The 26,675-nt window shown below is 50.7% G+C and overlaps 10 protein-coding genes across 10 annotated transcripts; 4 read left to right on the forward strand and 6 right to left on the reverse strand.

Moving 5' to 3' along the window:
- Nucleotides 1–328: 328 nt before the first annotated feature.
- On the reverse strand, nt 329–1,879 carry CORC01_00595 (TAM domain methyltransferase; the record flags this gene model as incomplete). The annotated part of the gene is made up of 9 exons (XM_022612252.1): nt 329–359; nt 429–845; nt 906–1,081; nt 1,141–1,178; nt 1,238–1,367; nt 1,429–1,451; nt 1,521–1,606; nt 1,673–1,701; nt 1,766–1,879. The coding sequence occupies 9 exons, from the start codon at nt 1,877–1,879 to the stop codon at nt 329–331; spliced, it is 1,044 nt and encodes a 347-aa protein (XP_022481391.1).
- Nucleotides 1,880–2,653: 774 nt separating this feature from the next.
- CORC01_00596 (uncharacterized protein) lies at nt 2,654–4,441 on the reverse strand (the record flags this gene model as incomplete). Its single annotated transcript, XM_022612253.1, has 2 exons — nt 2,654–3,912; nt 4,108–4,441. 2 exons carry the CDS (start codon nt 4,439–4,441, stop codon nt 2,654–2,656), a joined length of 1,593 nt encoding a protein of 530 aa, XP_022481392.1.
- Nucleotides 4,442–5,203: 762 nt separating this feature from the next.
- Nucleotides 5,204–6,715, forward strand: CORC01_00597 (uncharacterized protein; the record flags this gene model as incomplete). The annotated part of the gene is made up of 3 exons (XM_022612254.1): nt 5,204–5,456; nt 6,279–6,593; nt 6,669–6,715. The coding sequence occupies 3 exons, from the start codon at nt 5,204–5,206 to the stop codon at nt 6,713–6,715; spliced, it is 615 nt and encodes a 204-aa protein (XP_022481393.1).
- Nucleotides 6,716–8,298: 1,583 nt separating this feature from the next.
- Nucleotides 8,299–10,191, forward strand: CORC01_00598 (multidrug resistance protein; the record flags this gene model as incomplete). Its single annotated transcript, XM_022612255.1, has 4 exons — nt 8,299–8,649; nt 8,704–8,895; nt 8,957–10,084; nt 10,138–10,191. 4 exons carry the CDS (start codon nt 8,299–8,301, stop codon nt 10,189–10,191), a joined length of 1,725 nt encoding a protein of 574 aa, XP_022481394.1.
- Nucleotides 10,192–10,890: 699 nt separating this feature from the next.
- On the reverse strand, nt 10,891–12,881 carry CORC01_00599 (major facilitator superfamily transporter; the record flags this gene model as incomplete). The annotated part of the gene is made up of 9 exons (XM_022612256.1): nt 10,891–11,268; nt 11,322–11,491; nt 11,544–11,613; nt 11,670–12,024; nt 12,076–12,240; nt 12,313–12,388; nt 12,447–12,519; nt 12,582–12,638; nt 12,708–12,881. The coding sequence occupies 9 exons, from the start codon at nt 12,879–12,881 to the stop codon at nt 10,891–10,893; spliced, it is 1,518 nt and encodes a 505-aa protein (XP_022481395.1).
- A 617-nt stretch (nt 12,882–13,498) lies between these two features.
- On the forward strand, nt 13,499–14,842 carry CORC01_00600 (amidohydrolase; the record flags this gene model as incomplete). Its single annotated transcript, XM_022612257.1, has 1 exon — nt 13,499–14,842. One exon carries the CDS (start codon nt 13,499–13,501, stop codon nt 14,840–14,842), a length of 1,344 nt encoding a protein of 447 aa, XP_022481396.1.
- A 570-nt stretch (nt 14,843–15,412) lies between these two features.
- On the forward strand, nt 15,413–17,764 carry CORC01_00601 (thiamine repressible genes regulatory protein thi1; the record flags this gene model as incomplete). The annotated part of the gene is made up of 4 exons (XM_022612258.1): nt 15,413–15,538; nt 15,587–16,482; nt 16,534–16,701; nt 16,861–17,764. 4 exons carry the CDS (start codon nt 15,413–15,415, stop codon nt 17,762–17,764), a joined length of 2,094 nt encoding a protein of 697 aa, XP_022481397.1.
- A 139-nt stretch (nt 17,765–17,903) lies between these two features.
- On the reverse strand, nt 17,904–18,443 carry CORC01_00602 (ABC transporter; the record flags this gene model as incomplete). The annotated part of the gene is made up of 1 exon (XM_022612259.1): nt 17,904–18,443. One exon carries the CDS (start codon nt 18,441–18,443, stop codon nt 17,904–17,906), a length of 540 nt encoding a protein of 179 aa, XP_022481398.1.
- A 2,018-nt stretch (nt 18,444–20,461) lies between these two features.
- CORC01_00603 (C6 zinc finger protein) lies at nt 20,462–22,057 on the reverse strand (the record flags this gene model as incomplete). Its single annotated transcript, XM_022612260.1, has 2 exons — nt 20,462–21,899; nt 22,008–22,057. The coding sequence occupies 2 exons, from the start codon at nt 22,055–22,057 to the stop codon at nt 20,462–20,464; spliced, it is 1,488 nt and encodes a 495-aa protein (XP_022481399.1).
- Nucleotides 22,058–23,641: 1,584 nt separating this feature from the next.
- On the reverse strand, nt 23,642–25,437 carry CORC01_00604 (cytochrome P450 4V3; the record flags this gene model as incomplete). Its single annotated transcript, XM_022612261.1, has 3 exons — nt 23,642–25,054; nt 25,108–25,283; nt 25,377–25,437. The coding sequence occupies 3 exons, from the start codon at nt 25,435–25,437 to the stop codon at nt 23,642–23,644; spliced, it is 1,650 nt and encodes a 549-aa protein (XP_022481400.1).
- Between the last annotated feature and the right edge of the window lie 1,238 nt (nt 25,438–26,675).

Genomic DNA, 26,675 nt, shown 5'->3' on the forward strand with positions numbered 1-26,675 from the left:
TCCAAGCCAATTATCTTCTCATTTGGGCGATGTGGGATGACGTTCATCCTGATGCTCTCTGACATTGGCAACCACTTCGCTGTACAGCCCTTACATCTCGACCGTCCTTGGGAACTTTCACTTCAACCATTGGGGGTCTATCGGAAGCCAACCCAAAACCGGAGACCGGAAACTTTTCAGAGGTTACGGTGTCGTTGTTTTTGCATCAGTGCCTTTGTTCAGCATATCGTCTTCCTTGAAAATAGACCAAAGGCGTGGAACTATGTGACATGTATCTAGGGACAATTCATATCGAAACTAATCTCTGGACCATCCCAGTTCATTCCCCTTAATCGAGCTTCTGTCCGTAGACAACGTGGCTGCGACATTCGTTAGGCTAATGAAGACTCGCGGGGAAGGAATTTGAAAGGGGCTTCAATCAGACTCACAAGTGCAAGTAGACGTGAGACTTGCAAGCTTTCATTTCCTGACGGACCTGCGACAGCAGCACGAGTGCCTCCTCCCTAGTCCAGTCCAGCGCGGTACAGAATAACTTTAGGGTGAAAGCGTCGAGTCCTTCCAGCATCTGGATGAGATTACACATCCCAATGTCCTTCAGCGTCGGATCCTTTGCCCAAGGCCCGATGGGAATCTTGTAGTGTCGATGTTGCACGTTTTGGAAGCCATGTTCCTTCACCCATGCCTCCAACTTCGGTCCTGGCGCCGCGTCTCGGCCGAGATTCGCGCAGGCTTCCATGAACAGGGTGGCCCACCGGTGCGTCTTGGTATTGTTGAGGGTGCCGTCGTCCGAGTCGAGCATCAAGCTCCAGTCTTGGAACTCGGCCCATCCACCAGGGATTAGGTTCCTACAAAAGTTTGTCATTCCTACTGAACCTCTGACTGGAGACATTTCAAGGGTAGCTTACTCCAAGATTCGACTAATGTAGAGTTGCCAGTCTGCGATGGATCCAGCCATGTAGCGGCTGAAAATGAAATTGTATTTCCTGTTCCCTACCCAAGGGCTTTCTACATCGTCGACCTCGAACTTGACATTAGGAGGCACCCAAGACGGCTGAATAGGACTCAAGTCAATGCCGATTATCTGCAGCAATGTCAGCATGCAAATAGAACCCCGCATGTCCTGCAAAAAGGGGTGTGAACCTCTGCGCTGGGAAAAAAGTCCCCCATCTCAATTGCCCCTATATCAACATCGTCAGCCCTGCATATTTAGATCATGGTAATTCATCCAGAAGCATACAGATACCGGTTCCAGTGCCTATGTCAAGTATATGGTGCGTTTCCGCTTCATCGATAGGTGCCAGAAAGAGCTTGTTGCCGATGGTCTTGACCATCACAGTGTGAGTTAAATCAAGCCTGTCGGATTCTCTCTGACGATAAAAGTGCAACATCAGTAGTCCACCCCGCTGTAGCATATTTCCAAATACATACTTCGTCATTGGGAAAGTTGTAGGCTGTGCGGATTGTTATAGGCTGGGTCGCTTGCTGCAGGTAAGAATTATATCTAAGAAGCTGCAACTTACAGCCAGCTCGAAATGCGTGATAAGTCCGACCATATTCGGTCGGAAAGTCTACCACCGATGATGACAGGGAGGCTGTGTATGAAGACCTAGTATGAGAATTAGTTTCTTGTTGGCGTTGAAGCCGTCTGTGCTGGGTGAAGCGATAAACTCACATGCGATCATCCATGGTGGAGGCATCGTCCTGTTGGTGACAGAGGAAAGGAATTATTATTGAGTTCTAGAGGTAATGTGAGGTTCCCACATACGCTGATCCCACCGTCAACCTCGATCGGAGCCGACGCTGCGGCTACGCCTTCGGTGGATGCCTCGTTGGTCGACTGACTGGTCAAGGCCTCCACGACACGAACCGAGCCGGGCATAATTGTGTCTATGAGTGCGTTATTCTTCTGCTTGATACTTGGAAGAGAATGAAGTGATGTGCGAGAAGTCTGCAAATAATTCCATGCCGGGACGCGGGGTTTTGTAGGACTATCGCATGTTGACACCCACGTAGCTTGGCGGCGCTAAGTTGCAGCAAATATCTGGATCTTCTGCAGCACAAATGCGGCACGTACAGGAGGACCGCATGTCTCAACGATTGGGGGGTGGATACCGACTAGGGTACTAGCACTTCTAAGTCATATATTCCCGTGAACCAACATGGCGATGTTGAGTGGCTCTGCTTCGTACATGTAGTGATGTTTTGAGCTATTGTGTCGTTCTCAGCCAGAGTCAGCCGCCGCTGTCAAGACCGGGGTGTCTACGCCTACGATAGAGAGCCTTCAAAAGGCGCGGATAGAATTGTCCAAAGAGCTCAGTTGCAGCACTGCCTGAGTGTTTTCAATTTCTGTTAAAAGGCTGATTTTCCCCATTGAGTGTCTTCAAGTCGAAGAGTATCCTTGTCTCTAAAGCTCATAGGAGTAGATCAAATAGAACATGTCCTAAGGGGTAAAAAATGCCACAACAAAAGTACGCAGAAAGATTTATATTAACTGTGCTCTGCTCAGCTGCAGAGGGGATATCTGAAAAGGCCACTCTATCTGGGGCATGTCCCGTCTAAGCAAGGTGTCACCGCAGCCCCCAGGACGGAACGTAGCACCATAGTACTGTCTCCGTTAAATCTACATGAATTCCATACTGGCACAACTCGAATCTCAATCCTTTATACAGTAGAACTGGACCTCTGCTATCATGGGGGTCACAGTATCCATCTTGGCAACTCTACCGCCGTTAGTCTCGTCGGCGTTGAACATGCGCAGGGTGCGCAAGCCACCTTCCTCGTCAATCTCTAATTCATGGAAGCTGAGAATGCGGGTGACATTCACTCCATCAGATTCAGACAGATGAGACTTGGCCCTGACTTCGAAGCCACAGCCGATGAGCAAAACCTTGCCGTTGTCCTGGCTGATGGCAAGACCGTGGCCTCCTCCACGGAAGCCGCCCAGCGAAAGCTTCTTGATGGTGATGTCGAAATCTCCAGACTTGAACTGTAGCTGATCGGTCTCATTCGGATAACCAAAAGCTATTCCTATGTGGGGATAGCGTTGGTTTTGAGCATTCAAGAGAAAGGGGGCGGCCTGGCGTAAGAGGGCAGAGTGATTGGCAATGGTGGATCCGCCCTGAATCACCACCTGTTCGATGGTAGAAAGAACAACTCCAATAGCGCCATGGGATCCGAAAGCGGTCCAAAGTTGGCGAATGTGCTCATCATCCTGGGGGTGGGCCTGGACAAGGAGGGGTTGGTTCGCATTCATGCCCCACGCCTCGCAGGTTTTTTCGTATGGGTTAAGAAGCGTCATGCGCGGTGCATAGAGATCGATGTTGGGAGCAAAGGCCTTCCAGAGATGCAAGGTCTCAGGTTGAGGGGCACCGTACTTCCTGCCCTCAGCGGCTTCAAGAGCGATGTTGACAATGACCGGAACTGGGAAAGCCCTTTTGGCAATCCCAGCCAGTGAATTTATATGTGTGGCAACATGGTAGGTTGTAAAAACCTCATCGGTGCCTTCTGAACTGTTGGCGAACTCCTCCCAGCAGTGAGGATTGGTATCAGAGAGCTCCGAGCCAGACTGGACGAGAAAGTTCAAAAAGTTATCCGGAACATCCTTATCGAAAGCAGTCAAGGCTTCGTCGCACACGTCTCTGGTCCAAGACAGGTGACCCATCTCACTGCCAATTTGCAGCATGATGATGGTGTTGTGGTCAGGATCAGCGGCCTTGACCTGCTTCATGAACTCATAGTACGCCTTCCTCTCAGCCCTGAGAAACTCAGGGCCAAAGAGTGACACCGAAGGCGTACTTACCACCTTCCATCCATTCATTTCGCCGTTGTCGTTGTATCCGCCCTCACGGCCCTTCATCCTGGGAAAGCGCGCAGGGTCCATCTTGATCCAGCTAGGTGCATAGCTAGTCAAGTCTATTACGAGTTAGTCAGTCCTTGCTCTGTAGATACTTCAAGAGAAAATAATGGCCGAAAGACATTTGACGGGGAATTAGATAGAATTGAGTGGAAAATGAGAGTGAAAGGGCAGTGGTGGCAGGAATAGGAAGGGTCTCAGAAGGAGGCCTTTTGGACCAAAGTCAAAATATGAAGGAAAGAGAAAGAACTTACTGTCTCCAGTGCCACCCTTCAGAGAACCGTACCAAGTGAGTAGTACTCGTATGCCAGCTGAGCCGGCTTGTGCAATCAGAGTCATAACCAAGTCACGGTTAAATCGGCCCTCTGTCGACTCAAAAGCCTCCCAAGAGATGACAAGTAACACAGTATTTATACCGAGTCTTTGGATCTTCTGCCACTGACGAGCCATGTGGGCAGCAGATGAGGAAGCAGACGCCTTAACCTGACCTCCTATAATAAGGAAGGCCTCGCCGTCGATGATCAGACGGTAGTAATCTCCTTCCTTCTTAAAGTGAGGGAAGGATGCCGCCGTGTTAAGATCCGCCATTATCGCGTCTTGTCTCTCGTTCTGGTGTATCCTTTGAGGAATCAGTGGACGTCAAGGAGATGGGTAAGGCAGAGAGGGTTGATCACTTACGTTCGGGAAGTGAGACTAGAGGATGAGATAGGGTTGTGATGGAAGACGATGCCCAGATCAATGTGATCATGAGGCGAAGGAAATACCTGGATCCGATTGGCGATCGTATTGATTGAATGGAAATCTAGATTGTTCGATCTGGAAATAGTCAAGGTTAGCTTCAAACAATCAATCTAATCGGAGGGATAAAAGAGGAGAGAGGTGGTAGCTTACGGACGATCTGACGAAAGCAGGAAGCTTGAGGTCGAGAAGTCTGATTCCTGCTGCGCTGCTTGAAGGTAAGAGACAACTTGAGGAAAGATCCGATTATTCTTGACTTGCAAAGGAAAGCTCGAGTTGTCAGGCTAAACGGAAGTGATAGATATGGAAAAAGAGTCGAGGTGTTCCCTTGAGCACGTGGTATGGGCGGTCAAGTGAGGGCTATGTATTCCATCATGGGATCAGAATAACCACTTTCAACCCGATGCCCCACATCTCCTGCTTCCTATAGCTGCAGTCTTGTTCTTGCCTTTTCTATTCAGTGCAAAACAGAAGAAGACAAACATAACATATTCTTAAACAATCCCTTCCCAATTACACAAGCGGATGAACCAACACCACAAGGAGGGTATGTTTTCATCTCCTTGACTGTTCTAATATAGATGAATTCTCTTACTGACTCTTCAACTTTAGATGACAAACAGTCCCAAGAAGAGGCCTAACCGCCGCAAGGTTGCAGGCAAAACGGCGAAAATGCGACCTGCCCGATCCCGCCCTGCCCCTCGCCTTCAGAAGGCCAAGAAGCCCCAGAAGCCTAAGGATTACGGCAGCACTCTTGTCTGTCGCTACTGTGGCAAGCGATACAGCCGCTGCGATGAGATTCGCCGCCATATTCGGAAGAAGCATTATCCTACCTTATTCCCCCACCTGAACCTCCAGCAAGCCCGTCACCGGATTCGGGTTCTCGACGCGCCCTAAGTGCTTCGCTGCCACTACTACCACCGACAACTACCTACACAGCCTTTCAGGACCAGATCAACCAACTTTATCCCATGAACAGTACTGGAGCTGGTCTGAAGAGAAGATGGGATGTTAAGAGACTGGATTACTGGATCAAGGAAAGAACAGCGTGGCTGTGGTTGTCTTGGTGTGTGAAATAGAGGGGATGTGATACGTGCTCAGGGTTATGGCACTGACAGATGAATTACAACGACTTCTGATGAAAGAAAAAGCGAAAGACATGATGAAAGTGTGATCAAATCTGTGCATAAATTGTATAGCATGCTTCCTTTTTCCTTCCTCCAAGGCTGGACTTTTGCTTGACCAGTATTTGTCTGAGTTTATTTTCTTTCAAGATGACATCGCCTTGTTCGTAACCATCCTAATTCTGATATACCCAAGTAGGCTTACTATTAACCTCTTGAACCTGTCATTTTATGCAAATTCCGCCCCAATTCCGATACCACCGAGGGCCATTGAGATGAACGCCATTTTGGACGCTTACGGTACTCTTGGGCCAAAAGTTCAGACCAGGTGAAGCATACATGCATGCGATCCAAATCTTTTCTTAATCAAGGCCCTGAGATGATTGACCAGGTGAATAGTTGAATCGCGTAAAAAGGTGAATTTTGCCATCCTCAACTGGTTCGAGACAATTTTCGTCGCTGACGCCGAGTTTTCGAGCCAGTGCTTTCACATCACTACCTTCGGAAGCAGGCCACCCCATGGAGTCATCGACGTGCATTAAGCGCAACTATATTACACCCAGGACCTGACGTACCACCAGTCGAATGCAACCTGACCACGTGCCCGAGAGACGACCTGGCAAACCCATGGGACAAGACAGACGTCGTCATTGATTGGAGACATCTGGAATTCACACCTCCTGAAGACGCAGAAGATGCCGTGTCGTCGTTCACTGAGGCAGAGGAGATTGAGTTGGCAACCGATCCAAGATCCACAGACATCACCGAATTGTCCGACCAGATCGCAGGTATCCTGACGGTCCTCGAGGATGAGACAATTTCAGCAGACGAACGGGTCCTCAAGCTCAATTCGCTAGTTGCTCAGGCGGAACCATCTGGTAAGCGCAAACGTTGCATGGAGGTACCAAGAGCAAGGCTGGTGCCATCAATAAAATCGTCGAGACTCCTCCCAGAAACGAAGCGTAAAATCCTCTTCAATTACATCGTGTTTACCGACTGACTGTCTCTTCAACCCAGATACACTGATGTTAGGTAGAGCAGGTCCTGCGTCACCTCCAAGTTTGAGCCAGTCCTCGAATGTCGAAAGGAAAGAACACGATTCATGTTATTTTTATCTCGGTATCCTCGGCAAAAGATACGTCGACAGAATCCATCGATCGCATACCGACTCTTGTACCGCGAAGAAAGATGATATAACACAATCGCATCCGACTGCTCAGAAGCGTGCCTCCAGGCCTAGGTCTGCTCCAACAGTGACGTCTTATATTTATCGACTCATTGAACCCGTTGTGTAGAAGGGCCCTGGTCGGAGACAAGATTGAGTCATGCGGCACCAGGATGACATCGAGCGCCTAAGGGGGGACACTCCCGAGTCATGACGCATCCTCGAATCACTACCATTCAGTCGAGGGTCTAAGCAAGTTGAATCGGAAGATGTTTCGAGCAAAGAGAAGATGATGAATTTTCTGGAACAGCCTGCATCCCGATTTGAGCAGTTCTCGTGGGCGGCGACTGATCCAAAGAAACATGTTCACAGGGAGATCACGGTCACCAACCTGAGCAGCGCGTCTGCCAAGTGTCACACGAACATGAGCGTCCAAGCAGTCGTGTAGAAGGGTAGGTCAAATGTACACCCTCGCGCGAGTACCGCAACACCGTGCGCGCAAAGGCCAGTACAATGATTATCATGGTTCGCTGACTAGGGGACAAACCGAACAAACCTCATGTCCGAAGACCGACCAAGAGATATAAGACTGTCGCCTCGATCAAGGTTCAATAACATAAGTACTCGGTGCGAGACATATTGGCAACGTTGGACGATATTAGGGAGTGCTTGTCCGCTTGGGCCCGACTCCTACAGTTATTGGTCACATTTGCAATCGCAGAACTGAACCCGAATGTTGCCACGGCATGGAATCACCCCACCAAGTAACGTCCGACGAAGTCAAATAATTTCTGCGCGCGGAGATAACATTCAGTCAGATGCCGTTGGACCTATACCGATCCCGCGACGTCTTCGGGCGGTCGAGACATGATAAAGCTGGCAGCTTCTCGGGCGATCAAATGAGGTGTTGTAGTCCAAGCGGCGATCGGTAATAAGAAGAATGACTGTTATACCTGTAGCTCGAAGAGATCGGCGCCGTTAACAAAACCAGGATTCTTGTGAGTGTCAAACGATCGGCTGGCCTCGTGCTTGATGTCATCGATCTCACCCGCACTTCTGCAAGGCGAGTCTAGATGCAGCAACGTCAGGCTAGATTCGTCTGAAATGGACATGGTCGAATAGGAGTTTCCCGAAACATCTTTCCGTCATAGAATTTGGACCCTATCATCATACAAGTCCCCCTCTGCTGATGGCACGGCCTTTAGCGCCACTTCGTCTCAACATCAGTCAAATCTTCCTTGACAGCACGGTGCCCTTCGCCTAACTGCCGGACAATTTGGGCGGTATGCTTGTCCGTAATCCACCGCTGACTATTGATGACGACGGGAATGTTAGGAGGGGAAGAATATTCAAAAAGGTGGCAAGGCGTCGAATCTCAGCATCAGGAGCTTCTCTACGAGAAACAAAGCCTACCGATCATGGAGCTACTACGAGATGCAGCTTTTGGACACATCGTCCGGTTTGTGACGCGAGGAAAATTAAGGCAATTCCAGTACTATGAAGAACAAAATCCTGAACTATGGCGAGATTATGTCGACGCGGATAAGACTGCCAATATCGCCCGCTACGGCCAGGTTGAAATACCTGAGAAGGAGTTTGATCAGACCAAGGACGAAGAGGGATTTCCTTGGGGAAGAGGTGCCAGTGTGGAATCGGACCGAACGAGAGTCCCAGGAGATGAGGAGTACAACGAATTGAGCGGCACAAGAGTCGACCCTGAGAAGGGCAAGAATATCAATCTCGTCGCTTTTTTACCTAACGATCCCGAAGTGAGCATCTGCACCAAAAGCACTGAGTACTATTAATAGACTGACATGGCTTAGAATCCTCAAAATTGGTCTTTGAAGAAGAAGGTCTTCGTGACCTTCCAGATCTGCCTGCTTACGGTGGGCGTCTATATCGGCTCGGCCATCTACAGTGCTGGTGTGTTGGACGTGATGAAGGTCTTTGGTGTCAGCCAGGTCGCCGCTTTGCTTGGCCTCACGCTCTTTGTTGCAGGATATGGCCTTGGTCCGGTACGCTTTCCTACTGTCTTCTTACGCCTTCTTCCAACGCATGTGCTGACGAGAAATGTAGATGATCTGGAGCCCCCTATCCGAAATTCCCCAGATCGGTCGCAACCCAATTTACATCAGCACTCTCCTGCTCTTCGTCCTACTTCAGATTCCTACGGCAATGGCAGTCAACTTTGGTATGCTGCTAGCCTTCCGATTCATCACGGGGTTCGTCGGGTCGCCTGTCCTCGCGACCGGAGGTGCAACACTGGCAGACATCTGGTCACCCAAGAAAAGAGCCTACGCCATCGGTATATGGGGAGTCGCAGCAGTCTGTTCTCCAACGTTAGCCCCAGCGATCGGAGGGTTTGCAGCCATGGCAAAGGGTTGGACCTGGCCCATCTGGGAACTGATGTGGTTGAGCGGGTTCGCATTCGTCTTGCTCTTTTTCTGCCTCCCCGAAACAAGTGCCAACAATATCCTTTATAGACGGGCAAAACGTCTTCGGAAGCTCACTGGAAACCAGAAACTCATGTGTGAGGCTGAATTGATGGCAGAGGAGATGACTCCGAGGGACATCATGATGGTGTCTTTGGTCCGGCCGTTCACGCTGAACTTCACAGAACCCATGGTCTTCCTTCTCAATCTCTACATCGCCTTGATCTATGGGTTGCTCTACATTTGGTTCGAGTCGTTCCCAATTGTATTCACCGGCATGTATGGGTTCAACATTGGTCTCCAAGGTGTCGCATTCGTGGGAATCTTGGTCGGTGCCTTGATCGTCATTCCGCCGTTCTTTTGGTACTTGCACAAATATCTTGAGCCACAGTTCGACGAGAACGGAGATATTCAGCCCGAGAAGCGTCTACCTCCCGCATTCTTCGGCGGCTTCGCCATCCCTATCTGCCTCTTCTGGTTTGGATGGACGTCAAGGCCGGACATTCACTGGATCGTGCCAATTATCGGTTCCGCGTGGTTTAGCATCGGGTCGTTCTTGCTCTTCAACTCAGTGCTCAACTACTTACCTGACGCATATCCGAATGTTTCCGCTTCGGTTCTCGCTGGAAATGATCTTTTCAGGAGCGCATTTGGTGCAGGATTCCCCTTGTTCGCGAACGCCATGTACAACAAGTTGGGGGTCGGATGGGCAAGTTCTCTTTTAGGGTTCTTGTCGATCCTATTCATTCCCATTCCAATCATACTTTACAAGGTAATTCATCAAAATTCTTTGTTAAGTAGTGTCGTGTCGCTAAATTTGCACAGGTCGGCCCTACATTGCGCAGAAACTACAGCAAACATGCGCGGAAAGATATCTAGATCATTCCACATACCACACTATTTACAGGTCTTGTAACAGAAAATCCCGAGTTCAACAGTATCGTACGGGGGTTTCAGAGTTCATGTTTATTCATCATTCTTGAGTTTTACTGTCGTAGATTCAATCATACAAAATTAGTAGCGCATATCTGACCTAAGACAAGTTCAACGACTCAATGTTCAGGCATTCGCTGACACATATTCATCTGATCGTGCCGGCAAGATCCAAAGCTAGGTATCACCACACAGTTTCAAACTCAATTTGATTTTGAAACGCTACGAGATTTTAAGATCACCTAAAAAGTGTTAAACGTAAGCCTCGGATGGGCTGGTGACCTGGCTGATTTAGCGGCTGCAGTATGAGGAAATATCAGAGCACTCGGCAGTCTCAATTTGGACACTCATGTCGTTTGTCAACACCGCAAAGAATGCCTAGAGCCTCGTGAATCAAGATAGGAAAGTAGCGGTTCTTTCTACAAGACATTAAATGCTTCAGTGGGAACATGGATACTAACGAAAAGCTGGAAACCTTGCAGTTGGTCTCTGCAAGGCCCACTGTCAGCATTGGAGAACTCTCAAGCGCTGGTTGTTGAATAAGTAGATAATGACTACGGAATTATCCCAAAGCTCTGAACTGGCGAGTTTCCGACAAGTTTCTTACTATCCTGGCACCTTCTACCTTCTCATGGCATTGCATACTCAGATACTGTATCTGAAAAGTTTGTCCTGTTGGTCCGTCAAGTCGCTCTCAGGAGCACCACCTGCATCCAAAACGACCTCGTCCTCGCTCTGCCTCTGCTGTCCACCAGAAAGTGCAGCGTCTCTCTTCGAGTTGTCTTTTGCGCAAAGGTATCTGTACACAACAATCTCGACGAATAGCAAGCACCATGTGACAATGGCTGTGACAACACCGTTGAAGTATCGCGGCTTCTTGGTCCAAAGTTGCGGTGCACCGATACATCCTGCACAGTACCCGATGAAGAACATAGCGTTGACTATGGCGCGTTTTGTATTTCCCTTGACGTTTGATGCGGTGAGGGAGAGAAGAATAGACCAGACGGCGGTGATACATGATGCCTAGGCAGGGTCAGTCCTATGTCCAGAGACAGCTTCGATAGTGGCTGACTTACAATCCACGATGCAGCGATCATACCCCATCCGGCACTAGTGGATAGCTTCATAAGGAGTACGTTGCCAATAAGAGGCGGTAGGATGAGCACAAGGGCTACCAGACTTCGTTGCTTGGGGAACAGCATGCAACCGCAGACACCAATCCACAATAATCCAATTTGCACAGCACCTAGAAATCTGTTAGACGTAATCCTCCACAGTCAAACGCAATAGCAACATACCTGAAGGAGCAGTGTAAAGCATAGTCTCGTACTTGTCGTAGCCAATGCTGTTGATGACGAGCGAAGCAAACTAAATGCACACACGATCAGTTCCATTTACCTTGTCCAAGAATAGGTGGTACGTACCGTAAGAACAGGAGATTGCATGGTCACCAGAACACCGAACCAAAACACAAACCAGGTCCTATTGTCGAAGATAGCCTCCTTGAGCTGCTGCATAGAAAATGAGGTCTTATCGCCACCTTCTCGGTCCTTGGCCATACGCATAGACAGCACTTGCTTTTGGCGCTCGTTCAAGAACCACGCATCCTTGGGGCCATTGGGCATGAAGAGATAGAAGAAGATACCGGCGGCAGAAGTGATTGCTCCGCAGATGAGGAACAGTACTCTCCACGGGGCAAGAGCGTGAGTATTTTTGGCGATGCCGTACATCAGCAGGGAGCCGCAGGTCTGGGCGAGGCCGTTCATGGTGATCCAGAGCCTGTCTAATATCAGTATCGATGACGTGTGCATCGTGGGTAGAAGAGCTTACGCTGTTCGGAGTGCGTGCTCGTTGCTTCGATACCAGATACTCGTAATCGTGATAAACGCTGGAGATACAGCTCCTTCGGCGAAGCCCAGGAGGAATCGAACGGCAGCAAAGCCAGCGTAGTTGTGCGGGGCTGCAAGACACATGCAAATAATGCCCCATATGACGCTATCACAAAACAAGTTATCAGAAGCTGTCCCTCAACAGAGGGCGAAGATCGCTATGAGTGATTAGACTTACATGGTGACTCCGACGAACTTTGTGAGGTGGAATCTGCTCATCAAGTAGATGAAGGGATATTCAGATACCAGTTGACCTGTTTTAAGAAGTATTTAGACCCAAGGCAGCTTGAAGAGCGTCGAAGAATGACTAACCAACGTAGAAAATAGAGGAACACCATGAGTATTGGGAACTGGTCAAATTGAGGTCGGTGATGAGGCCAAACACCTATGTTGGTCAGCACGGAATCGAAACAGGGTCTGATGTTGTCAAGAGAATGGGGGGCTTACGCTGGCGTAGCTTAGACTTTGCTTGTCCAAATATTGCAAGAAGAAGACGAAGCACATCTTACCAGCCACGTTGATTAGTCAAATCATCCGATGATTGTTGCCCTTGAAGGCTAATTGATTGCTTACCATGGGCAGAATGGCGAGGTCAATCTTTCGGAGGACTTCCTTTTCCTCTTCAAGGGTGTAACCATCTGCAAGATCGACCACCTGCCCATTCTTCTCTTCTATACTCTCTGGGGAGAGATCGCCAGTCTCTTGCTTGTTCATCGCATCGATCTTGGTGTCGCCGGACGAAGCCATTATTGTCAGTGCTCGTTGGAGGTCTGAACTCAAAGTCAAAAGGCCTTGTCAACTGCCTCTGCCAAACCATGTAGAAACCCACCGCCTCGGAGAGAGAGCGGCAAAGTGCCGGTTTTAAGATCTACGAGTTCGGCGTCTCCACATGTCGCATGGCATGTCATCTGTCAACCCGGGGTTATGTTTCCATTCCCCTCACTGAGAGATGCATATCAGGACAGTCTCCGGAAATCCCTTGGATTGGATGTGACTCGTCAAGATAGCGGTGATACGGGGGTGGGGCGAGCCATGTTGCCGATGACAATGGAGATTCGTGGCAGATACCCGACACCGGTATCGGCAACATGGCTTCGTGCTACCAGGAATCCGATGATGCACTGCCATGCTACCGATAATTTTGGCAACACCAAATGTACAGTCGCAAGATGACGGTATACCTCTAGACAGAGCCAATCGGATAAATAAACAACTCTGAAAAACAGTGAGCAAGTAATCGAGCTACAGAGCGGAATTCACCAATTGTAAACTTCTCACTCCTTTTTTGACTTTCCCCTCGCCACCACCTCCTTTCCAATCTTGGCGTAACCCCCCTCTTCCAAAGCGTCCTACATTCATTCACCATGGTCACCGAAGCAGACTTGAAGCCCTGGCTCCGTAGTCCGGTCCGACGATACATCCTCACCAACGCCACCATCGTCGACGTGACAAACGGAAGCCTCCGCCCCAACGCAGCAATCCACCTCAAAGATGGCTATATAGACGCAATAGTCGACTCGACAGATTCTGCAGTCAAGAGCGCTCAAGAGCAAGGCTTCGAGGTGATTGACTGCACCGGCAAATTCATCTGTCCAGGCCTTATCGACTCACACGTCCACTTCGTTGCCGTCCCTGGATTCGGCGACCTCTCGAAAGCGTTCGGCAACGCCAACGACGTCTCGCTCCTTCGCCAACCATATGTCGCCGCGCAAATGCTCCACCGGGGGTTCACGAGTGTGCGAGACTGCGGTGGTGCGCAGCAAGCGTTGAAGGAAGCCATCAACGACGGTGTCTTCCCCGGCCCAAGGCTCTTCATCGCAGGACATGCCCTGTCGCAAGCGGGTGGTCATGGAGACATCCGCGGTGTGCACGATCATTCTGAATGCTGCGGTGGCTCGACAAACGGGCTCGGGAGGTTATGCAACGGTGTTCCGGAATGCATGACTGCTGTCCGAGAGGAGATTCGTGGCGGGGCAGACTTTATCAAGATCATGGGCTCAGGCGGCGTCTCAACACCGACCGATAGAATCGACCATCTCCAATTCACCGGCGCTGAGATTCGAGCAATGGTTGAATGTGCTCAGAACGCGGGCACCTACGTCACGGCACACGCATACACGACGAAAGCCATCAGGCATTGTATCGACAATGGTGTACGGGGCATTGAGCACGGCAATTTTGTCGACGCTCCCACGGCGAAGCTCATGGCGGAGAAGGGCGTCTATCTTACTCCTACCCTCATCACATACGCTCAGATGGCCTCGCCAAAGTGGAAGGGCTATCTGCCGCCCGAGTCCATGTCGAAGAACGAGGAAGTGCTCAACGCTGGTTTGGTGGCACTCAAAACTGCGTACGATGCCGGCGTGACAATCTGCTTCGGGACTGATCTTCTTGGGCCGCTCGGCGCAGCACAGTCTTTTGAATTCTCATTGCGTAGCAGAGCTGTCCCTTCGTTGGCGGTGCTACAGAGCGCGACGATCAATGCGGCAAAGATGGCCGGCAGGGAGGACACATTGGGTCAGATCAAAGAGGGCTTTGAGGCGGATATCATTATTACAGATACCAACCCCGCTGAAAATGTGTCCATCTTTGACGATCCCGAGGCGCATGTGTTGGGTGTCTTGAAGGAGGGTAGGATATATAAAAGCAGATGGAGCGGTCTAGTGGAGGATGCTGCCGTGCCAGTCAGAATCAAGCCGGCATTGTAAGATGTGGATGGATTCAGACCGTCAGGTCTCATTTTGAAAGTAAAACTACCTCGGTTAGACAAAAATGCTAGGTCAAACGGGCAATTAATCAAAGTGAATCTCTGATTTAAAGTCTGACAGAGATACAGGACAACCGTCTCTAGGTGAATCCCATAATCAAAGACGCGTCAAACTCACCCCGCAGAGTCCATACTTGTGTCTCGTACTCTTATACGTGACTTATAGAAATTCTTAGCGGGAAAATTCAATGGTGAAATTGTAATCCCTCTCCGAGCATCAGGAAGTTTTGAGTATTGCCAAAGGCGAAGACAACCTATTTTCCAAATCTTCGAGCAACTTCATCTCGACGCGTGATCCCTGCCGCCACGGTGGGCACAGTCTTATCAGCAAAGCCCCCGTCCGAAATGCGGAGACCCCAAGAAACGTCGTGCTTCAGATATCTTCCTCTCTGTTGCACCAGCTTCTGTCCAACATCACCCACCCCAGACCTGCGCGAGTCTCAGGCATCTGCTCCATTTGTCTTCACCATGAAGATTGCATCTTTATCATATGAACGCGACCCGTCCGCCAATGGAGTCTCCTGCAGAGCGCCGCCGCCGCCGCCGTAGGGTCCCGGATGCGGTTCGGAAGCGGGCCCCTCGGGCATGTGACCGATGCAAGGCCCGCAAGAACAAATGCATCGAGACTCCTTCTGGAGTATGTGTGCGATGTACCGAGGGTTCGCACCCGTGTCGATTCGAACAGGAACGTCATCCGTCCGGCGAAGAGATTGAGGCTTTCGCTTCGGCGGTGACTCCGACGGTGACTTCGCGAACCACGGGGATGAGACCTGTTGATAACACAGAACGACAGGGCAATCAGACGAAAAATGACGCCTGTTCTACTCTCAATACACCCTTGGATCAAAGTATCAGCGATAACTTCTCCCCGGCAGACAGTGCGCCCTCAGAAGCCTTCATGTGGCCACGCTTCCTCTCCCGCCTGCGAGAAGCCTTCTGTCTTGACTCGCAAACCCCGTCCGGAGAGCAGGATATGACCAAATTGCAGTCTCGAATCTCGGATAGTCCTTCAGCTGACCCTGCCGAGCTTCGACGTATCAAGAGGGCTGTGAAAAGCTTTCCCCCGCGGGGCGTTGCCGACTTCCTGGTATCGGTCTGCATCGCATACGGGACCGACATTTTCTTCTACCTGGATCAGAGCCACTTCATGCGCGAGCTTGATCATTTATACAACGATGAACTTTCGCCTTTGAGGGAAGACACCGGGTTTGTTTGTCTAGTGCTTGCAGTGTTTGCGCTGGGCAGCCAGTGGACGGCGTTGGCTAGACCGGAAGACTTGAGCAATACCGCTTTGACGGAAGGTCGGACTTTCGACCCTGGCCGCATCTTCTACAACCAGGCTCGCATTCTAATCTCTGACCTACTGGATCGGCCTTGCATCAGATCAGTCCAGGCGACATTCATACTGGGCGTCTACCTCATGCCAGCCAGCGCCATCAGCGCGTCCTACGTCTACATGGGATTAGCCCTGCGGAAGGCTCTGGCTATCGGACTGCACCAAGAGCCTGATGATCCCTCTTTGAGTGGGGACGAGAAGGAGACCAGAAGAAGGCTGTGGTGGTCAATTTATTCCCTCGAAAGGTAGTTAGGTCCTTACTCTATCGGAGCTCGGACATGGACTAATAGTAGCAGAACAGTCACCATCAAGCTCAATCGACCGCGATCCGTGGACCAGGAGATCATTACAACATCTTTACCAAAGCCGACTTCACGGGACGTAACTCAAAAGTTCGACAATGTACAGCATCAAATAGCAAATGCAGCTTTTGTCAGAATCATCGATAAGCTTTCAGAACCTGGGTTAGTTTACTTGATTCACCCCAATTAATGCCAAGTTCTAATGCGCTTCTCAAGGGCATGGCCAAACACGAATCACCCCCGTTCGGGAGTTCCAAGACGACCGACAGACGCCCAAATATCTCTCATGGCTTGGAAAAAGAGTCTTCCATCGTCACTTAGACTGCAAAATATCGATCCAAAGTCATCCAGTTATCGTGCCGTCTTCCACCTACACCTGAACTACTACTTCGCCTGGATCGATATGGGCAAGGTCTCCGTGGTGACTGTCGTCCGAGCTCGTCTGCAAGAGATATTTCACACAAGTACCGCCCCCTCAGCCGTGCCAAGAGACGTTGAGCAATCTTCAGAGGCATGCATCAAAGCAGCGAAGAAGATGCTGGAGCTTTTCGAGGGGCTCTGTCGCGGCGGCAATATGGCGCGATTCTCGTTCACGGACTTTCAAGGCTGTAGCATTGCCACAATTATTGTGTTGCTCGCCGGGATTCTGGACCGCGATTCTGGATATGAGGGGCGGGTAGCATTTGGCCTTGACTGTCTCCGCAGGATGGCCAGCGGCGGGAACACGACGGCAAAGATGGGCGTGCGCTTTGTTGAGGCCTTGCAGGCCATCACCAATGAAGCAAGGACCAAACTTGTGATGGCCCGGAGAAGAGAGACAAGTCAGGCTCAAGAGTCCTCATTAGGACAAGCAGAGGGTTACGGGCGGTGGGCGGAATGGTTGGCAAACACCGAAGTTGTCGGAAGCCCTTCGGGCGACGAATCCGATCTTGATATGGAGCAGTCGGCGCATCCACCGACTTCTGCTCATGGTCCAATGATATCACCGGACATCATGCTCTCTTCTCCATGGGAGGAGGCAGCAGCCCTACAGTTACAAGAGATGTCGGCCTCAGGATTCGGCATACCGGCAGGGGAAGCAGTAGCAGTTGACGAAAGCACATTGATACCCTTGCCTACCGGGGAAGAAGCCTGGCTGCCGTCGTTCGTATGGAATGATGACCAGATGTACCTGATGGGCTTGACTGGTATGGATGGACTAGACTTTATGGGAGGGATGTCATAGTGCCATTAGAGTATCTTTTTAACCCTCGAAGGACAGTCAATAGCCTAAAGTTGCAATTAATTGAGCTAGCATATGATATCAGACGCGTTATGGCCGTTCCACCTTCCGTTCTCCTAGCTTCGATGCTAAGTTTACCAGATCACTCTGCCATCGCCTTCAAGACCTGCTCTCGACACTCATCTGGGCCCCTCGATGTGTCAACCACCATCACATTATCCTTTGGTCGATAGGGATTGCTGATCCATCTCCGGAATAGCGCCTCCTGGTCCTCGCGTCTTTGAGACGTATCGGCGTCAGCGGGAGGGCTAAACACGCCTGTACGCTGACTTCTCATCGCCACTCTAGCTCGCAGCCTCCCATCAAGTACATCGATATCGACGTTGGGTCTACACTCAATGTGCCAGTACTCAAAGCCATTGCCCCTAGCCAGTGCTGTTCCGTGACTGATTATCTCTTCGTAGTTGCAGGTACAGTCTACAATGAGGTTGCGACTTTGCTTGAGTATGCTGTCGGCGAGTGCCCAAAGTATGGAGTAAGCCAGCCTCGCGGACTGTTCGAACGGAACCCCATCATCGAGGAGGGAAGACTTGATGACGTCGAGATCTAGAATGACGGCATTGAGAGGTTGGGCTAGAAGGGTTGCGGCGGTGCTTTTACCCGAGCCTGGCGCACCGGACATTTGGAGAAAAAGTCGCCGCGGTGAACTCGATTCTTTCGAAGACATTTGGAAACGTTCAGCTACTGCGTTGATCCTGTCGCTGATACCAATTCTGATGAAGTTGTTTGAGTAGATGCCGGTTTTCTGCAGTCAAATTGCTAGGAAAAGAAAAATGTGTGAAGATGGAGCGAATAAGTCTGCGATTCGACAACTGTTGGATATAATGTAGAAATATATACCGAGTGATCATGCACCCAAAACCAGCACTGAATCACTCAAGACAATAGTCGCTACAGCCTGATCTTGCGCATGTATGCACTGCCACGGTGGCGTGTCTTGATCTGCAGCATTCGCCAAAATTCCAAAGCCACCAAACAAGGACGCGCCGTGTATCCTTCCTGGCCCATCGATATTACTCAATGCGAACACTAATACCTAGAATTCTTACGCTCAAGCTCAAACTTCCTAGCGTTGGCTCTTGATCACTTGTCCAATTCCCTTGCTCATTCTCTGTGACCGTTTCACGGACTAGGGGTTCTCCGAGTGAGCTCCTGTCTGCATGCTGTCCCAAGGGGATCCTACTTACCTTTGTTCTGGCGAGCCCATTCCTCATATTTGCAAAAAGCCCCGGCATCCGATTCTGGACTATCCATGACCATCGCTGGGTGCACGACATTGAAGACCGCGATAGCCAGAAGCATCGGGAGGGCTTCCAGGACGTAAAAGTAAGCCTCATGCGTAACGACGTATTATCGATTCCGTGACCCGAAGAAAATCCAATCAAGCGGTAGACGACCCGCATCGTGATCATGCCCAGAGATAGAAAGAAGCAGAGTGCCTTTAAGAGGGGCGCCCAGGTTAGTCAAACATCGAATGATACAATATCAAGAGCAACAAATAAGGCGGCAAATGATACGGCGGGAATATGGAGGATGGAGCGCGAGGGGTGGAAGAAGTTGATCATGCGGCCCAATGTTGCGTCAGGTATGCAAAGGTGTTCACGTCTGGAAAGATGGGATATAAATCTTCGACAAATACTACAAGAAAGACTCACAAATAGTCACAAGATGAAGATGTTGTATATGAGATACATGCCATTACTTTGCTGGTTCTTGCTGTTTATGTCACGGAAGACCAACGCCAGCGTCTCCTATATGCTCCCCAATGATGATAGCCCAGCACCATCTCTGGATCATGTTGAGGTACCCAAACGAGTAGCTATATGCAATGTGCAACGTTGCAACCCAAGACGTACAAATATTTTTATGCTCGGCGGCCTGCCAGATGTGGACGGTGGTGAGAATGCCGAGGAGAGCCGCAAACACCGCCAAGGCCCGCGGAGCTGGGGATAGTTCCAAACGGCACCGCATTCGCTGGGAGGTATGTAGCCGTTGGCGTCGAGCTCAACGGTCTGGATTCATGTTGGAACGTTGATGTCGATGGTCCTTGCCGGGGCTGTAACGTAGCTGTTTGTCACGCCGGGGAAAGTGATGTAGTTTGTTGCGATGAATTTCCCAGCCGCAATGGGCGCTTGTGGAGAAGAAGACGATGTATACTAACGTTTTGCAATAGACACGGGCAATGGTGGCATGGGCGGAAGGAATAGCGACGGCCCTCGTAGCTGCTCCCAACTTGATCCAAGACAAATGCATTGTGCCAAACTTCAAAGGAACTGTAAGGCGAGCGGAGCAGAGCTTGGTGATGTTCGACGTCCCTAACCTCGTTTCCGTTTCCAAGTCTGATGCACTCGCCTTCATAAGTTAGGTTCTCAATCCATCGTCACTCATAAAAGTCAATTATCGTGGTGGCCGGCGATGCACAGCCCCCAGGTTCGAACGTGTTGGGTATGTAAAGACGCAAGCCCACCAATCGTAACCTTTCAAGGACACGATTATCTGATGACAGCAGCGTAGAATCAGACCCCCCATCATTATCAGCACGACAGATTGGGTGCGTGTGAGGCGTAACCTTCCCTCGTGAGTTTAAGCGTCCGCGGAAGAGACGTTCGGGGGGATCCCCTGAGCGAAAGCAAGTAGTGGTCATGACTTGCGCTTAAAGTGAACTCGAAACCACTCTTTTGTGACTGTGATGGGCCCGTCATGCTCTCTCATCAAGAAAGCGACCTTCCTCCACATGGTGACGGCACCATCCTTCCCGGAAACGATGCGTACCTCGTTTTGCATGGCCAGATCTTTGATGCGCCGCCCTTCTGGAGGCATTGTTCCGTCGTCAAAGACATCAGCAATGCATTCGTCCGGGCCAAGATCGAGCTCATGCTCGAACTCGACAACCTTGCGCCCACAGGCCAGGACGGTGTTGGAATCCCACAGATTCTCCTTCTCGTTCGCAATTGTCTTCATGAGCCCCAACGCCGCGATTCGCAGGGTCAAGGACCGACATTTGATGAAGACGAACCCCAGAAGAGGGCTAAATCCCATCTCGAAAGTGAATTTGGCCCTGTCGATCCTCTGCCCTCTATCTCGGGATGTGGATTCAACTTCACGTCCGAGTTCGATAATTCGTTGAAACTTGTCCAGGTGTAAATCGTGACTTTCTTCTCTGCGGGACATGCACGTGCTGAGCCATATCTTGCCCACGAGATATTTCATCTCGAGCAAGCGTTCCATGAGCTCTTCTCGCATAGCAGCACGTTTGCAACTTCTTGGGGACTTTTGCACCAAGTAGGCTTGAAATTCTGCAGCCCAGTCATCTAGCATCTTGTCCATGTCATCTTTCTGTTGCAATAACGTTGGACCCGGCTCGGGATATGTCTCGTCGCCGAGTCGATATCCGTCAGCAGCCCGAGCAAAACGAATCGCCCGTACGAGCAACGGGTCCAATACTCCTTGAACCTGCTCAATATTGTAGAGCGGAGGAACTGGATATGAACATAAATCCGGTACGGACGGGAACGTATCCGGTCGGGCGCCGAAGAAGAAGGGGAATACCCCCAGGCGACAGAAAGCCGGCTCCAAGTGGTCTCGAAGGAATCGCGAGCTAGACTTGGACCCATTGAGGATGTTGACGCCATGTCTGCAGTGTTCGACAGCACCTTTGCCCTCGCCGCGGAGCATGTCGATGCAGACAAAGAGTATGCACACGAACAGGACGGTTTCCTGATTGTTGGTTGTTCTGAGGTGTTTGATCGCTTCGTTATAATGCGCAACCGCAAAGGGGTTCTTTTCTCCGTGTCGGTCTTCCTCGACCTTCTCGTACAGCGAACTGATGGCCAATGCGGCATGTCTCGCGGCGAGCTCCTGGTATGAGACCTGGGAGACGAGATGGGTCCAGAAGTAGCTGTCGAGGGGGCCGGATAGGACGGGGGCGACGACCTTGCGGAAGAAACTCAAGGCACGGAGCTCCGCGTCGGAGGCGGCCTGAGTCGGAGGCGGATGGACTCGGAGCAGCTGCGCCCACGAGTATGTCCCCGTTGGCGGTGTCACATAGCCGTCGCATCTCCGCCCCGTGCTCGCGCACCTATTGCATGCTGGTCGTGCTTCATCACATTTGACTCTTCGAATCCTGACTTGGTTAGCTCCATGTAAAGTACGCGTCAGAATGGGAAGACGCGGCCGTCCAACTAACTTGCAAGTAATACAGCCAGTCTTAACCTTTGCTACGCCGAGTCGAGCCATTTGGTGGTATGGATCCAAGCAGCCGGATTGTTACGTTGTGGAGATGCGCCCTGAGAGACGCGTTTCTCTCCTGTCTCGCAAAGAGTAAAGATGCGAGGTGGCCTATGAAGAGACAGGGAGTCGACGCTGGTCTCCTCCGTTTACTGGTCAGGGAACGAGCGCCCTCAAGTAATATGAGCTTGCGTAGTCATCGCTCGGGTGTCTGTGCCAGGGGCCATTAAGCTGAATCCCGAGCCATAAAGCCTGACGTTGCCGTTCGACGGTGTTCGTTTCAGAAGCAAAGAAGAGAGCTTGAGACGCAGGACACACAATTTCCCGAAGTGTCTTAGTGTCCAAGGTCGGTGTCCTGCTCGTAGCACAAGCCTAGGACATAGTTGCACTGACATCAACCCCCCCAGCCATCCACGTCGACATCGGGCGGCGCTTGCAAAATTAAGCTCTGAATCACCCGACCAGAGTCCACTTTCTGCGGGGCAAGTGCGACCCGGCCAATCGGGGGCGGTGGACTGTGAAGTAAGGCGTGCTTATCTAAGTTGTTCTCAGTTGCGTCTTCGCGCTACAGTGTCATCTCAACTACAACAAGGACATGACAAGACACCTCCATTTCTACCTGCAGTGATCCAGTACCTGCTCCAGGCGTGTGCTTGCGCTACCGAGCAGGAGGAACCTTCCAAAAATCTCCGCCCAAACTCGGACCCGTCGGGAACGAGTGAAGTTATGCCTCTGTGCTTCTACTATTTTATCCAACGAATCATCTCCGGATGGATAAGAAAGTCTGTTGGAGGACGGGTTAATGACCAACATTAGGACTCCGCTGAGTCACTATAAATCACCAATAGGAAATTCGATTTCTAGTGAAATAGGGTTTCTTTTGACAAGCCGTGAGGTGCTCGCGGGAAGCTTCGTGGGAAGCCGAGGTAGGACACGGCAAGCATTTGGCAAACTGGTCGATCATGTGACCGTCAGAGACGGGGCGGCGGGACAATAAACTACAATAGCCACAATGCCGTCTGACGTGACAATATCTGGAAATAGCTTCTCGTGAACCAGTAAAATAATTTGATAATCACGGACCAGTCCCCGGTAGGCAACGACTTCACGAAGCCATGCTCGACATTCAGCATTCTTGGAAAAGAGCCTTTTGCTTCAAGCTTTTATCGGAATTTCAAAACCCCGCCATGTCCGGCGAGTATTATACAATGCCCTTCATCCGATGTTTCTACCTCCTCCTCGCGCTAACCTTGAAGCTCGCTGGAGCCGGGTGAGCGCTAGGTCCTCGCCCTGACCTACACCCTCAAGCGCGCGCGTTCACCACGGCGGACATGACGGGATTTCGATGAACCCGATATTTGACTCTGATAACGTCCCCCGCACGTTGCTGTTGCCAGTATAGCTCCATGACTTAGTCAGACGGTTATCGCAGCTTCACGTGAACCGGCATTCCGTCAGAGATGTGCGGCGTGCCCTTGTCTGTTTGGTAGCATCGGTCTCCTTCCACAAAAACCTTGGGTTTCGTGATATTACTTATGTGCAGAGAGTCAATATTGATTCACTCAATTGGTTTTGGCAAGGCAGTTTCGGGACTTACTTGAGAGCGTCCCACTCATCCCAGGCACAGTCGATATCAAAATTCCGCGCGAGGGACACGAGGACCAGCTTCATTTCAACCACGGCAAGCTCCTGGCCGATACAGGCGCGGCTTCCGAGCCCAAATGTCCTCCAACCGTGCTTCTTTGGATACAACGGATCCTTCGGGTCCGTCGTCATCCACCGCTCTGGAACAACCTCCTTGGCCCTAGGCCACAAGTCGTCGTTGCGAGACTGCGAACGCAGTCCGTCCCATATGAGAAATCCGCCGGTTGGGTACTGCTCTCCCGTGATACTATCCGTAATACGGTAGTGCGGTAATCCATCACGAACGACAGGAGGGCCGGTAAACAGGCGTAGCGCTTCTTTGATGACCCCGCCAGTATATATGAGGGAGTTGAGCAAGTGCGGCGACTCTCTAATCTTGTCCATCGCATCTGCGGGGTCCTTGCCGAAGACTTCGTCGTGTTCGGCCCGTAGCCTTTGGCCGACTTCGGGGTTTTTGGCAATACAGTGCAGTGCCCAGCAAAGAGCTGTGGCCGTTGTATCATGGCCGGCAAACATGAAAAGCTTGAGATGCGAGACGACGGTCTCTATAAACAACTGGTCCACGTCAACTACACCAGAGACTGATTTCAAAGCCAAATCTATAATGGTCTTGAGTCCATCTTTCTTCTCCGTTCCATTCAGGGATCGTTCAATAGATGGGAGTAGTTCGCTGTGCATTGTTTCCCTGTTCCTCTTAATGGCAGCCAGTCGCCACGGGCTATACCATTTCCATACGGTGATAATGTTGAGATGGAGCATGCATCGCGCAATCTGGTCCACAAGGGCGCTCCTGAATCTGCTGGGTCCGTTGATCTGTTCGTGGAGCTCGATGTTCAGGACCGCTCGGCCGATAATATCCATGGTCAGGTTGGTTGTGATCTCCACGAGCGGGAAGACACCACCCCAAGAGCCTTCAGCACCGACTCGTTGCCGGACAATGTCGGTGAATATCTCAACGTCCTCGAGCATGCCAGGCACTAGGCCGAGAACATTCTTGTTGCTGAAACTGGGATTGAACCGCGCGCGCCACGTCTTCCATTGCCCGCCTACCATAGAAGCGAGGTCCATGGCTTCCGTTATGGGGGCTAGAGCCTTCCTAGTCCAGTCGCTACGTGGAACGCTGGAGTCGCACATGAAGTGACCTGCGGCCTCCGGATGAATGGTGAAGATCAGCGGAGGCCCCATGGGCCACATGTCGGCGTAGATTACGGAGGGACACGATTTCCGGCCTGGGAATAGTGTTTCCCAATTATCGGCGATCGCTTGAGGAACGTAGTTGAAGTGGATGTCTTTGGGTAGATGTGAGGTTAGGTTCATCAATATGCGCAAGTGGCCGAACAAAAGGGAGTGAGGCATCATTGGCTGTACTCATGTCAGAACTCTTGCGTCTTAGATGCGTTCAATTGAAGACTTACAACTTCCTGCTTCTGAAGTCTGCGGAACCTCATTCTCTCTTGGAACATTCGAGTGAACACAAACCCGACACCAAGCGTCGCTGCTAAGACGAAGAGACGAAACATCATCGTCGTCGGGCTCTCGGCCTCGGAGATCGCAAAGAGACCAATGCGAGCGGTTCTTCCTTCGGAAATATCTGTTGAGTGCGTTGAATGTCCTTCTAGTCACCCTCAAGCTTGTAGCCGGTGATGAAAATGTCGGACCCCCGCCCTCTTTTCTACCTACATACACAGCAAGACCGTCAATAGTACACGCACGCCGCGGATAATGACAAAAAGCAGCGTCATCATTGGCCCTACGACGGACTTCCCCTCTCACGTGAACGGCAGCATTACAGGCTGAGGAACAACAAGGAGTCGGCGCGTTCTGCATACGTGCATGCCTCCGCGGCCGTCCGCGTTCCGATGCTCCATTCTTGAAGCTTGGCCTCACGGAAATGGGTCAAGAGAACCACTAATTGCGGGTGCCTTATGGGAACTTTAGGCGGGGATCGGACGGCTTCTGGGTCTGCGGACAAGGGGGTTGTGCAGGATTTCTGAGCGTAACCTGACTTATCGCATTCGTGCCGTTGGTCGGTTGGTTGGTTAGGTGGTTGGTTAAGACATGTAGTGTAACGATTTACAGATTTGATACTAGCGTCTCAGGATCCTTGATTATTGCTGAATTGCCATGTGGCTCAAACTTCTAGTGGTACCTATTCTCCGAATCGTTTGTCTCATGGTTGAGGGTGAAGCGAGTCGAATTCGAGCGGATGACTCTCGATGTCATTCAACCTAGATCCTTCAACGCATTGAAAGAATATGTTGGTCATCTCTATATACAAGATCTACGAGGTACAATCGCATGTGCAATCCGAATAACTTCAACCTAGTTGATGATCTGTAGATGAATTTAATATTTGACCCCTGTCTGTAGCAACATGTAATTTGAAGACACGCTCAAAGCCTTTGAACAACCGAAACACATGCCCGCTCTGGGCCCAGTAGGTTATAAGATATGTTCTCGGGCGTGTTCGTGGCTTTCGGGGTGAATCATTCGGCAGTCCAACTAAGGTATTTTGCAAAAAAACATCATACATAGATAGCCCCAATTTGAGAAGTGCCTGTGTCATGTCTCTAGCAAGGGAACATAGAACACTAATGTAGCCTGGCAACTTGTTCCAATCTCAGCGCAGTCTTATGGTACAACAGAACGCATTCGTCCGGTCATTCGTCCTACAGCAGTATTCTTAAGGAACAGGCAACTTGGAACATTCCGATACTGTCATTGACCATTGAAACATCAACAAGTGTATCAAGAATTGACCGTTCAAGCCCAAAGATTGCTACGTTCATGACCAGAGTCTCCGTAGAGCTCGACATGGCTCTTCTTCCACCAAAAGATATGACTGCCTTTGGTGACCTCCCGCGTTAAAAGACGAAATTCTATGTCTACAACAACCTGGCCTATTCTCAGACGCTGCATTGGCGAGTTGGTAAACTGTCCGTCACACTGAATAGCAAAGGTGAACCGGAGGCTATGAGCAGAA

Source organism: Colletotrichum orchidophilum (assembly GCF_001831195.1).
Source record: "Colletotrichum orchidophilum strain IMI 309357 chromosome Unknown Scaffold_3.1, whole genome shotgun sequence".
Taxonomy (NCBI): domain Eukaryota; kingdom Fungi; phylum Ascomycota; class Sordariomycetes; order Glomerellales; family Glomerellaceae; genus Colletotrichum; species Colletotrichum orchidophilum.